Here is a 12,513-nt window from a genome sequence, read left to right as displayed (position 1 = left end):
TACTAACCACAGATATATACAATTTTACAACTTTCTGCACCGACTTTTGTCTTTACTCTTAGCTTTTATCCTCCCGCTCCTTCTCTTTATTTTTAAATATTCATAATTAACTGTTTTGTTAGCAGGATCATTATTTACATTTATATCCAGTATGTTAATATCTAATTTCACTTTACTCTCTATCTTTTTCATCCTATCTTTTCCCAACCTCAGGTGTCTTCGCTCGGTGGACCTCCTGAACAACCCATGTGGAATACTTCCTTCCTGTTTCAAGGAAGGGATGGTGCTACCGCTTTTTCGGATGATACGGCCTTGCTAATTGAATACTATAAATCGAGTAAGTCCCAGGTGTGCTGTGTAACAAGGAGCTGGCATCTTCTTTCTAAGGGATGAGAATGAGCCCAAGAAGCTTGCCAACTCTTCCCAGATCATAGGTCATCATAAGAACCATGCCGTAAGGCATGGTAGCATCTAAGATAGGTTCCAGAGCTGATAGAAGACTCTCTTTGTAGCTAGATAATTAGTTCAGACTTAGTTAACAAGGTGGAAGAGCATAGTCATAACTGTTGTGGGCCGTCAGCGGCCTGTGCAGCTAGTAGCTGATTCCGACAGCGAGGAGGCTGGTGTGGTGCTGCACCAACAGCCTGTGCAGCTGGCACTCGAGTCAGACAATGAGGAGGCTGGAGAAGATGTGGTGCCAGAGGCGGGGATTCAGCCAGGGCCTTCAGAACCTCCAGAAGCTCCCTTAAGTGAAGAGGACGAAGAGGAGGAGCCTCTTCTCGATGCACGAGCGCACAGAGCTGCGAAAAGGCAGGAGTGGCTCCTCAGGAGGAGGTCTCCTCGAGAGTAAGGCTTGGGGCTAATTGGCCACTCCCTTAGCCTATTTAAGAAGGAATGCCGACTGAAGCAATTTGCAGGGAACAACTTCATTCACTCTCCTTCGTGTTTTGATCTTAGTTCTCTGCAAATTGCTTCTGGGCTTTCTGCCAACCATAGTAACATTACAATTATTTATTCTTTGGATTCTTGTAGGCTGTTAAGAAAGTTAATTAACAGCCTCTGTTTGAAAAAGACTGATTTTTTCAGAATGAAGTCTTAATGGGAAGAATTTGATAATGAGCAGATCTTAAGAGAGACAAATCACTTCATTTTGTTTGATCTTTCATATTCCTCTACGAAGTAAGCTAACCCACTCTTTATTCTTCTCCAACGCTGCCAGCACCAGGAGACGATCTGGAAAGCACATCAACATTTTTAGGCTACTCCGTGCTGCCACTGACCAACCGAGTTTACCGAAAGCTTGCGGCAGACAGTAGCCGAAGTGGAATTAGGGTAGAAAATCTACCCATTCAGGTAGGAATGGATGGATCAGATTATATTGGAATAATATCTGGGTTTTTTTTTTAATGGGTGAATTCCAGCACATTTGTGCTCCGGGTCATTCCCTTCCCACTGGGCCAATTTTAAGATGTATGGACTTCAACTCTCAGAAAGCCATGTTGGTTGATGAATTCTGGAGATTGAAGTCCACACATCTCAAAGTTGCCCAGATTGCAAAACATTGTTCTAGAATGGTGTGGTATTGGTTCTGTCTCAAACTGTCAATTTAAATGACATGGATACGTCTTGGAAGAGGGCTCATCTTAAATCTTTGGAATAAGTCAACAAATGAATGAAACTCTTGATGACCAAATGGAGTTCTTCCAGTCTTTTGATGACCATTTTGTGGAGATAAATAGAGAAGAATTCTTGTTCCCCTATGCTTCTTGAAACTTTTTGAATATCTCCTTTTTAAAAAAATGCAGCTTAGGTTAGCTGGCCCTTTAATCTTCTCCAGCAAAGCAATTCTTCAACATTAAGAAGGAAACTTGCATAATCAATTTTATTAAGGCTTTAGAATTCTTCTAAGGAAACTCGAGTAACAAATTCTACATACTGTATAGATTGTGTTAATTGATTTTGCCTTTTACTTATTATTTCCCCAGGATACCACTATGAAAACCACGTCTGGTGGACTCCCAACTGTCCAACTTGGTCTTCAGTTGATCAATTCAGAGGTAAGGTTAGGAAACAGTGGTTCTCAATGACTTAGTAGCTTCCTACCAGAATGTCAAATGTCTTGATTGCAGTCAATCCTTGGGCTTAAGTGGTCATAATCCATATGGGACTGGAAAAATGTATAGTTCTCATCCTTAGTTTCATGTATCTCAGAAAAACAGGGATGTGGAGAAAGAAAGGGAGGGAGGGAGAGAGACAGAGAGAGAGAGAGGAAAGAGAGAGAGAGGAAAGAGAGAGAGAGGAAAGAGAGAGAGAGAGACAGGAGAGAGGGAGAGAGAGACGCAGAGAGAGAGGGAGAGAGAGACAGGAGAGAGAGAGAGGAGAGAGAGACACAGAGAGAAAAGACAGAGAGGGAGACAGGAGAGAGAGAGAGGAGAGAGAGACAGAGAGGGAGAGAGACAGGAGAGAGGGAGAGAGAGAGAGAGAGGAGAGAGAGAGAGACAGGAGAGAGGGAGAGAGAGAGAGAGAGGAGAGAGAGAGAGAAAGGAGGGAGAGACAGAGAGAGAGTTAATGCTTGTTAATGCTACGAGTGGGATACCACAAAAGGCCGACTCAAAAACTACCCCATCTCATTTGACACCTGATCACATCATTTTTGAGAACTCAGAAAAAGAGAAAACTCTCGGAAAGAGAGAGACAGGAAGGTGTTGGGAGAAAAGGGAATAATGCAACAGGTTTCCTAGCCTCTAAATCTAGCCGTGCTTGGAATTCAATTCTTCTCGGGAGCAAAATAATTCATATTCAACTAATACACTGGAAAGACGTCTTCCGTTCGAAAATCGATGCATTTCCAAGCTTGTGCAAGGCTCGCTCAGCATACGAAAGCTATGCAAATGTGGTGTTTGCCTAAAGAGGCATTCTTGCGGAGGGAAATGCACAACAGATGCAGCACAATGTCCCCTAATCCTTTGGCCTGTTTCGAACCTACCATCTTGTTAGACCTCTGCCTGTCTGTCTCGTGGTCTGTGGCCGGATTGAATTAAGCTTCCTTCCATCTCCTCTTCGCCATTCTATCCAAGCGCCGTAAAAGCATTAGAAACCCCAGGCGGCTGGGCAGCCGACTCTAGTAGAGTAGCGGGGCCTCCTAAATCCATTTCATGAATATAGATGATGTTTGACATGGCCCTGGGAAGCACCTCCTGGCTGCCTTCCCCTTCTCCTCTCCGCAGGCTAGCAGTCTTGAAACAACATAGGTTGAGAGCAATTCATAGCTAGGCACCCGTTTCAGCTCGCCGGGGCTAAATTACATTGTGGAAGGATGGGGGTGGAAATAGGAAAGGGAAGAGGGGAAAAGGGAGAGGGAGGAAAACACAATAATTTTGCAACCAACCGTTGACCCACAAACAACAGGACCAGGCAGAACAATTTGCAAGACAGGATGCAGTCTTCAGGATGATTCAAGAAGCATTGCATCGCCGCAGTCCAAATTCAACCTCTTTCGTGGCTGCATCTGATATCATAATTCATATTCAGAGGATAATTAGAACTGCAGAAAAAAAAAACAATTACTACCAACCTGCCTTCCATTGAGGACCTGTATACTGCACGAGTCAAAAAGAGGGCTGGGAAAATATTTACAGACCCCTCACATCCTGGACATAAACTGTTTCAACTCCTACCCCCAAAACGACGCTATAGGGCACTGCACATCAGAACAACTGGACACAAGGACAGTTTTTTCCCAAATGCCATCACTCTGCTAAACAAATAATTCCCTCAACACTGTCAAACTATTCACTAAGTTTGCATTACTATTAATCTTCGCATCGTTCCTATCATCCATCTCATCCCACTTATGACTGTATGACTGTAACTTTGTTGCTGGTATCCTTAAGATTTATATTGACTGTTTCCCTATGACTATCATTAAGTGTTGTACCTTATGATTCTTGACGAACGTATTTTTTCTTTTATGTACACTGAGAGTATATGCACCAAGACAAATTCCTTGTGTGTCCAATCACGCTTGGCCAATAAAGAATTCTATTCTGTTCTGTTCTATTCTATTCTATTCTATTCTATTCTATTCTATTCTATTCTATTCTATTCTATTCTATTCTATTCCATTCCATTCCATTCCATTCCATTCCATTCCATTCCATTCTTATGATTCTTGACGAATGTATCTTTTCTTTTATGTACACTGAGAGTGTATGCACCAAAGACAAATTCCTTGTGTGTTCAATCACACTTGGCCAATAAAGAATTCTATTCTATTCTATTCTATTCTATTCTATTCTATTCTATTCTATTCTATTCTATTCTATTCTATTCTATTCTATTCTATTCTATTCTATTCTTCTCTCTCCTGTTCTATTCTATTCTATTCTATTCTATTCTATTCTATTCTATTCTATTCCATTCCATTCCATTCCATTCCATTCTTATGATTCTTGACGAATGTATCTTTTCTTTTATGTACACCGAGAGCGAATGCACCAAAGACAAATTCCTTGTGTGTCCAATCACACTTGGCCAATAAAGAATTCTATTCTATTCTATATAAGAAGGGGAGGAGCTTGCTTAGCAATGGCATCCTTCACCCCCAGCCACACATAGGTGGAAACTCTTGGGAACCAATGAAGGATCAAGTCAACTCCAAGGTTACATTTCTGAGCTGTGTTCTGGAGCTTCTGGATTCTTCGTTGACTTTGCTGGTCAGAAGGTCGCAAAAGGGGATCCGTCATAAATGCGAGTCGGTGGCCAAGCCTCCGAAATTTGATCACATGACCACGGAGGGTGCTGCAACGGCCATCAAATGAGCAAAACGGTCATCGGTCACTTTTTCGATGCCACTGTAACTTTGAAGGCCACTAAGCGAATTGTTGTAAGTCAAGGACTCCCTGTAGATCAGTGTTGCTCAACCTTGGAAGCTTGAAGATGGGTGGACTTCAACTCCCAGAATCCCCCAGCCAGCACAGCTGGCTGGGAGTTGAAGTCCACCCATCTTCAAGCTACTAAGGTTGAGAAACACTGCTGTAGATAGAAGACTAACGTTGAATCTACAGGAAGCTGTGATGCTTCTGTCTTCTTTCTTCCTAACTTCGGCCAAACTTAAACCTGGCAGGTTTAATTCCTTTGCTCTTTTCATCCGGAGCCCCCTCCCCTTCCCACGGTTTGGGGCCGGGCTGTCTGGGGAAGCACTTGGGAGAGAAGGTGGGGGGTGGGGGTGGGGGTCTGCACGTGATGAATTATTCACAGGGGCGTCAGTAAGTGCAGAATTAATCCCCGTTTCTTCCAGCTGGCTGCTGCACTAAATTATCACTCCTGGTCATGCGGGAAAATGCTGCAGAATTCATTTAGCTGATTATTGTTTTGATCTCGGAAGGACTGTCGGTTGCGGAGCCCCCCCCCCCCCACTGGTGCTAATAAATATACAGAGGGAGGGAGGGAGAGAGAGAAGAGGAGGAGGAGCAGGAGGAGGAGGAGGAGGAGGAAGAAGAAGAAGAAGAAGAGGAAGAAGAAGAAGAAGAAGAAGAAGAAGAAGAAGAAGAAGAAGAAGAAGAAGAAGAAGAAGAAAAAGGAGGAAGGAGGAAGGAGGAAGGAGGAGGAGGAGGAGGAGGAGGTGTTTTTTCCTTCCCCTAGTACAACTTTGGAACCACCAATATCCTCAACCTTTACAACAATAATCTCTGGCCAGGACCTCAGGTCCTACAAACGTCTGCCCATCTTCCATTGAAAGCAAGAACCTCACAACAATGTATTTTAATTTATTTGACAGAGGCAGGGGGGGAGGGGAAGAGGAAGAGGAAGAGAGACCCAGAGGGAAAGGGAGAGAGGCAGAGAGAGAGAGAGAAGAAGAGTGAAAGAGAGGGAGGGAGGGAGGGAGAGAAGAAGAGAGGAAGTGGGAGAGGGAGAGAGAATGAAAGAGAGGAAGAGAAGGAGAAAAGGAGAGAGGGAGAGAAGTAGAGAGGGAGAGGGAGGGAGAAGGAGAGAGGGAGAGAAGAAGAGAGGAACTGGGAGAGGGAGAGAGAATGAAAGAGAGGGAGAGAAGGAGAGAGGGAGAGAAGAAGAGAGGGAGGGAGAAGGAGAGAGGGAGAGAAGAAGAGAGGAAGTGTGAGAGGGAGAGAGAACGAAAGAGAGGGAGAGAAGGAGAGAGGGCGAGAAGAAGAGAGGGAGAGGGAGGGAGAAGGAGAGAGGGAGAGAAGGAAGGAGAGAGAGGAGAGAAGAAGAGAGGAAATGGGAGAGGGAGAGAGAAAGAAAGAGAGAGGGAGAGAAGGACAGAGGGAGAGAAGTAGAGGAAGAGGGAGGGAGAAGGAGAGGGGGAGAGATGGAGGGAGAGAGAGGAAGAGAGTGGGAGATGGTGTGGTTTTAAATTTTGATATGGATTTTAAATTGATAAATTTTAAACTATGGGCCAAATTTAATTATTTTAAATCTATTTTTAATCGTATTTATGTATAAATGTTTTTTATATTGGCTGTTCACCGCCCTGAGTCCGAAAGGAGAAGGGCGGTATAGAAATTTGAATAATAAATAAATAAATAAATAAATAAATAAATAAATAAATAAGAGAAGAAGAGAGGGAGAAGGAGGGAGAGAGAGGGAGAGAGTGGGAGATGGTGTAGGAGAGGGAGAGAGAAAGAAAGAAAGAAAGAGGGAGAGAGAGAGAAAGAGAGAGAGAGAGAGAGAGAGAGAGAGAGAGAGAGAGAGAGAGAGAGAGAGAGAGAGAGAGTGCCTTGGCTCAGGAACATCTATGGAGCTTTCTAAAGCCATCCATGGGGGGGGGTTAATTAATTCTAAAAGGAACAGGGATCTTAAGCCGTCATTTCTTTCTTTTCTTTTCTTTTTTCATGCTTGCTGTCACGTTAAACTGCTTTAACATGATTCCACCCCCTCCCTTCCCCACCCATCTTTTTCTTTCATTTTCTTTTTTAAATACACACACAAAACGGGGATCTTGGCTGATCACTATGAAATTCAATACGCTGCCATGTGTTGTGGGGCTCCCTCCCCAGTGACAGGTGCTGATGGATTGCTAAGTGCATGGTGGGTGAGGGGAGTACATAAATTAAAGGATAATGTAGGATGATGTACCGCCAGGGTGGTCAGTCCACCAGCTGCCTGCAGCCCCCCAATTAATATTATTTCTTCTTCTTCTTCTTCTTCTTCTTCTTCTTCTTCTTCTTCTTCTTCTTCTTCTTCTTCTTCTTCTTCTTCTTCTTCTTCTTCTTCTTCTTCTTCTTCTTCTTCTTCTTCTTCTTCTCCTCCTCCTCCTCCTCCTCCTCCTCCTCCTCCTCCTCCTCCTCCTCTTCCATCCTTCTTCTTTCTTCCTTCTTCCTCCTCCTCCTCCTCACACCCCCAGTAGCACACCTGACCATTCTTCACACGACCAGTAGGTGGCAGCGAAGAGTAACCATTCCATGCTGCTTTGCTGCCCTCTATTGATCACACAACAGGTTGCAGCTCACTCCTAATAGCTGTACTTTCCTAAACTGATGGGTCTGTGAACTCTGTAAGCAGCTCTGCCCATTTCTCCATTGACTCCATGCAGCCACCTCGTTCTCTGCCGTCCCCTTCTTCTTTTGCCCTCCATCGTTCCCAGCATGAGGCTCTTCTCCAGGGAGTCCTTCCTTCTCATTAGGTGGCCAAAGGATTTGAGTTTCCTCTTCAGGATCTGGCCTTCTAGAGAGCAGTCAGGGTTGATCTCCTCCAGGACTGACCGGTTGGATCACCTTGCAGTCCAAGGGACTCGCAGGAGTCTCCTCCAGCACCAGAGTTCAAAGGCCTCCATTCTTTGGCACTCAGCCTTCCTTATGGTCCAGTTTTCACAGCCATACCTTGCAACTGGGAACAAAAAAATTTAGATTATTATCTGTATAGGTAGATATATCCATGCAAGCTCTCACATCCCTGGCTGAAGGCTCTTGTCTCAGCAGAATGTTGTTTTTCTGAGTTGCAACCCCCCACCTCTAAGCCCACCCCCCCACCCTTTCCCAGCATCATTAGAAATCGTGATTGCTGCGGAAATTATAGAGCAGTGATAGAATTACTACTGAGCGGGAACGACTCCACCACCGGCTTCGCTTTGTTAGACAGCTAACGAGTGGCAGACAGCGAGGCCACGGCGAAGTGGAACAAGGGAGAAAAAAAATGAATGTCTTTGTCGAAAGAAAATTTGCCGGTTTCCGCCGGCTGTTCCCAGAGGAAGTTTTAGGGGGAAATTAATTGAATTAGGGGGGCAGACGTGGCAAGCTTCGTTGGCCAAGGCTTGCTCCTTCTTTTTTTTTTTTAATCAGATGGGGGGTGGGGGAGAGAGGCGATGATAATTTCAGTCGATTCTGGGCCCCATCTGGGTGGTCGGCTTGGCGGGATTGACAATGAGGTCTGCCTTTTGCAGGAAGTTCTTTTGGGGGTTGTCTGGATTTAATTGACACTTGCCAGCCGAAAGCCTGATCATTGATGCCAAGGAAGGTTGGCTGACGTCAAGCTTTACTCCCCAGCTGAATGAAATATGTAGAAGGGCAGGTACAGGACAACAGACACCCTGAATTCTGTATCAGTCAGCTAGCTCCACTGGAAAATCTCAGATAGCTTCTTTCCAGCAATGGATGGAAACTAATCAAGGAGAGAAGCAATCTAGAAGTAAGGAGGAATTTCCTGACAGTGAGAACAATTAACCGGTGGAACAACTTGCCTCCAGAAGTTGCAGGTGCTGCATCACTGGAGGTTCTTCAAGAAGAGATTGGAGAACCATTTGTCTGGAATGATATAGGGCCGTGATGACGAACCTATGGCACACGAGCCATATTGGTGGGCACATGACCTCAGCTCTGGCGCACATGCGCGTGCCGGCCAGCTGATTTTCGGGCCCACTGGAAGTAGGGAAACAGGCTGGCCTCCGGAGGGCCTTCGTGGGGGTGGGAAGGGCTGTTTTTCGCTCTCCCCAGGCTCCAGAGCCTTTCTAGGAGCCTGGGGAGGGCAAAAATGGCCTTCCCCACCCCGTAGAGGTGGAAGTTGGCAAATGGGCTGTTTCCGGCCTCCGGAGGGTCTCCAGGGGAGTGAGAAGGCCATTTTCGCCCTCCCCAGGCTCCACGAAAGCCTCCGGTCCCACTGGAAGTCGGCAAACAGGTAATTCTATCATTGCTCTATAATTTCTGCAGCAATCATGTGCATGCGTGGGGGGGGGCATAGAATTATGGGTATGGCAATGCGTGCGACCCCCCCCCATGCTTTTGGCATGCAATGAAGAAAGTTTAGCCATCACTGATATAGGGTCTCCTGCCATAAGCAGGGGGTTGGACTAGAAGACCTCCAAGGTTCCTTCCAACCCTATTATTCTATCTTCTACCCGATGGAACCTTGATGAAAAAATGATGGTAGAAGACTCAAAACTTTATCAGCACACTTTCTAGACAACTCACCGAGTCATCATTTCATAGGTATTTCTGAATATCCCAAAGAGAAGGAGGTCGTATTGCAGTGTAGCTCAACCTTGGCAACTTGAAGATGAGAGTGGACTTCAACGGTTGGACTAGGAGACCTCCAAAGTCCTATTCTGCCATTCCGTTGCTCTTCTGTTATTTAAGGAGCGGAGTGGCCCATGTAGTTAGGATGCTGGGTTGACCATTTGCAAACCTGTGTTTGAAGTCCCAGTCCTGCTGTGTGACGGGGTGCACTCTCATCATTCACCCCAGTTCCTGCCAATCTAGCAGTTTAAAACGCGAGTAGATAAATAGCTACCACATCGGTGGACTCATTGATGGGGACACGAATGGAATCCCCAAGTGGGCATCCCTCAGGCAACGGTGATGTCTCTGGCACATCCTTTCACCATGAAAGTGCTTTGGTGGTTTCGACACGGAAGTACAGTATGTTATTCTGTTATTCTGTTGGCTCCTCTCCTCCAAGTCTGGAGAGATGCAGGATTTCAGAAGATGAATCCAAGAATAGGCATAGCAGTCCTACCTTCTCCCCCATTAAGACTCAAATTAAGCCGTCACGGCCTGGAGTCACGGCATCAGAATTGGCGGCAGCCACTTTGCTGCCGGACACATGGAGTGGCCAATTTAACCAGTTAGCCCTAAGATTGTAAGAAATGAAGAAATCATATTGGTGAACACGGAGAGGTTGCCTTATGCCTTGATGGAATTCTCCTTCATTAACCACCCAGTTCTGTTTGCTCAAGACCATCTGCCATTTGTTATGCTCCTTAGACGCCTCTCGATGGCAGCTTCAGAATGGATTTGCACAGCAGCGTTCAGGGAGGACAGGACATAACTTGAGAAGCATTGAGTCACTGTTGTGTGGCTGCCTTGGTAGTTAGTTAGTTGGTTGGCTAGTTGAAGAGCCGTGGTGGTGCAGTGGTCAGAATTGTAGCTCTTCTTTGGTTAAAAACACGCAGGGGTGGCCTGCTGGGTGAAAAACAGGCCTCCTGGAAGTTCGGGAAGGCCGGCCTGTTTCTGGCCTCCAGAGGGCTTCCAGAGCGTGGGGAGACTATTTTCGCCCTCCCGGACGCTCAAGGATAGCCACCATGGTGCAGGAGGCCAACTAGGCCACGCCCACCCAGCAACCCAGCAGAGAACCCCTTGCTAAAATTTTTGAAGCCCACCCCTGGAAACATGTCCAAGGTTTTATGGCATCTTCATGGCTGGCCATCGTAATGTCTTCTTGTTTTGTTCTGCCTAGAGGCCAGACATCTTTCTGACTTCCTCAACCACCAATGGCCTTCCAGTCCTGGATCCAGAGTTGGTAGGAGAACTCGGGACTATCAAGGAACCCTGGACAAGACCAACTTCCAAAAGTGAACAGAAGACTGCCGTTACTTCAGCTAGAGACAACGTGAGTGATTTCTTTTCCTGCTTCATTATGGTCCTCGCTTCCTAGCAATGTCATAGAGCGAAGCTCTCTTTGACTGTGAAAACAGTAGAAATCGTGACACCCTTGTAATACTTGTTGGTTTCCAAGAATAAGCAGCAGGGTGGCTTGCAAAGAGGTAGGCTCTTAAAGCAGACAATTTATGGGCTAACCCAACTGTCAACGTTCCAGCGCTGACATATAAAAAGGAGAGGAGAAGCTTGAACTTTTGCCTACTTAATTCCTTTGAAGATTCTGTTTCCTCGGAGATGGGAGGAGGGGGGACATTCCTGTGATCTGACGGAGATGGGATGAGGAGAGTGGCTTGGAAGATAGCCAATGAGACACAGAGAATTGGGGATCGGAAAGGGAGGGCTTGGGGGGCAAAGGTCAGTGCTGACCGCGAAAGAGCCAGAAACCTGACACCAACCACTGAATCCTAAAATAGTAGCGTGGTTGGCATCAGTGATGGGTTGCCCCCGGTTCGGAGCGGTTCTATAGAACCGGTAGAAAACCGGAGGGAGGCTCTGCCCACCAACCCCAACGCCATCAGAACGCTTCTGTGCATGCGCAGAAGAGTACGCGCGCACGCAGCCCCGTTGCAAACCGGTAGTAATGGTAAGTAGAACCCACCCCTGGTTGGCATGTGGTGACTACAAAACAGAAGAATACGGCATCTCTACCAGATGTTTCAACACCATCTGTTTCTTGTAGCCCAAATGTCACAGCTCTGTCCATGTTGGAGACAGTAATATCTTTGTGTCATTGAGTAGACGCCGCGGCTCATCCCTTCCACCATCCTTCCTGGTCTGTTGGAGTCTCCTGGTCCTTCTCTTCTGCTCTTCACCTTCTTTCTTCACTTAATCAGGAAGAAACTAGAGAGAATAGATGATGCCTTGAAGGGTTGTATGAATTGGTGAACCCAAGGGAACAGGAAAAATCAATGGGCGTTAACAATCCCACATCCCAAGTGCAGATGAGGCCTATGTGTAGATGAAAGGTCTTTCCCAACCCCGGTCTCCCCCCTGAATTATGTCAGCGTTAAGGGATGGGTCACCCCAAAACTAATCTCAACTATGGATTTGATTGAGGTCATCCACTCAATTTAAGCCAATGAAAAAAGGTTATTGTGCACGTTCAGAAGTTCCCACCCAGTGCTAATTCCATCTAAATGTCTCCAGTCTGTTTTGATGCCCTGAACTGATTTGGGGATTCGATTCCAAATTGGGAATGAGACCCCTCTAATCCAGGGGAGTCAAATTCAAAGCCCGCGGGCCGGATCCAGACTGCGGGGTGCTTAAACATGGCCCACGGGGGCGGCTTGGAAAAATCAAAGGACCAGCCTGTGGTGCCTCTGCCAGCCAAAACAGGCCATGGGGAGGCCACATGTGGCCCCCGCGTGGCCCATTTTCGGCCTCCCCGGCCTCCAGCCGGCCAAAAACGGGCCGCACTGCGGCCCCGCCGGCCCGCGGAGGAGAACTATAATGCTGATCTGGCCCTTGAAGAAGTCCAGTTTGACACTCCTGCTCTAATCCGATCTTCGAATCGAATTTTCCAACAGTTTGGGAAATTCCTCCCTGACTTCATTCTGAGAAGTAACTTGGCTGCTAAGTTTCAAGGCTTTCAGCGAGATGAGGAGTATTTGATTGTGAACTCATT

The 12,513-nt window shown here is 46.4% G+C and overlaps 1 protein-coding gene across 1 annotated transcript in view; it reads left to right on the top strand.

Annotated features, from left to right (window-relative positions):
- Positions 1-12,513, top strand: part of CCDC33 (coiled-coil domain containing 33) — a 101,083-nt gene that overhangs the window by 64,586 nt on the left and 23,984 nt on the right. The window contains exons 10-13 of the mRNA XM_087878108.1: positions 214-337; positions 1,220-1,353; positions 1,986-2,057; positions 10,687-10,839. Coding sequence (XP_087734234.1) covers positions 214-337; positions 1,220-1,353; positions 1,986-2,057; positions 10,687-10,839 — 483 coding nt within the window. The remainder of the gene's footprint in view (positions 1-213; positions 338-1,219; positions 1,354-1,985; positions 2,058-10,686; positions 10,840-12,513) is intronic.

Source organism: Pantherophis guttatus, chromosome 13, assembly GCF_059756535.1.
Source record: "Pantherophis guttatus breed Tessera chromosome 13, ASM5975653v1, whole genome shotgun sequence".
Lineage (NCBI taxonomy): Eukaryota > Metazoa > Chordata > Lepidosauria > Squamata > Colubridae > Pantherophis > Pantherophis guttatus.
This window is presented reverse-complemented; position numbering and strand designations above follow the sequence as displayed.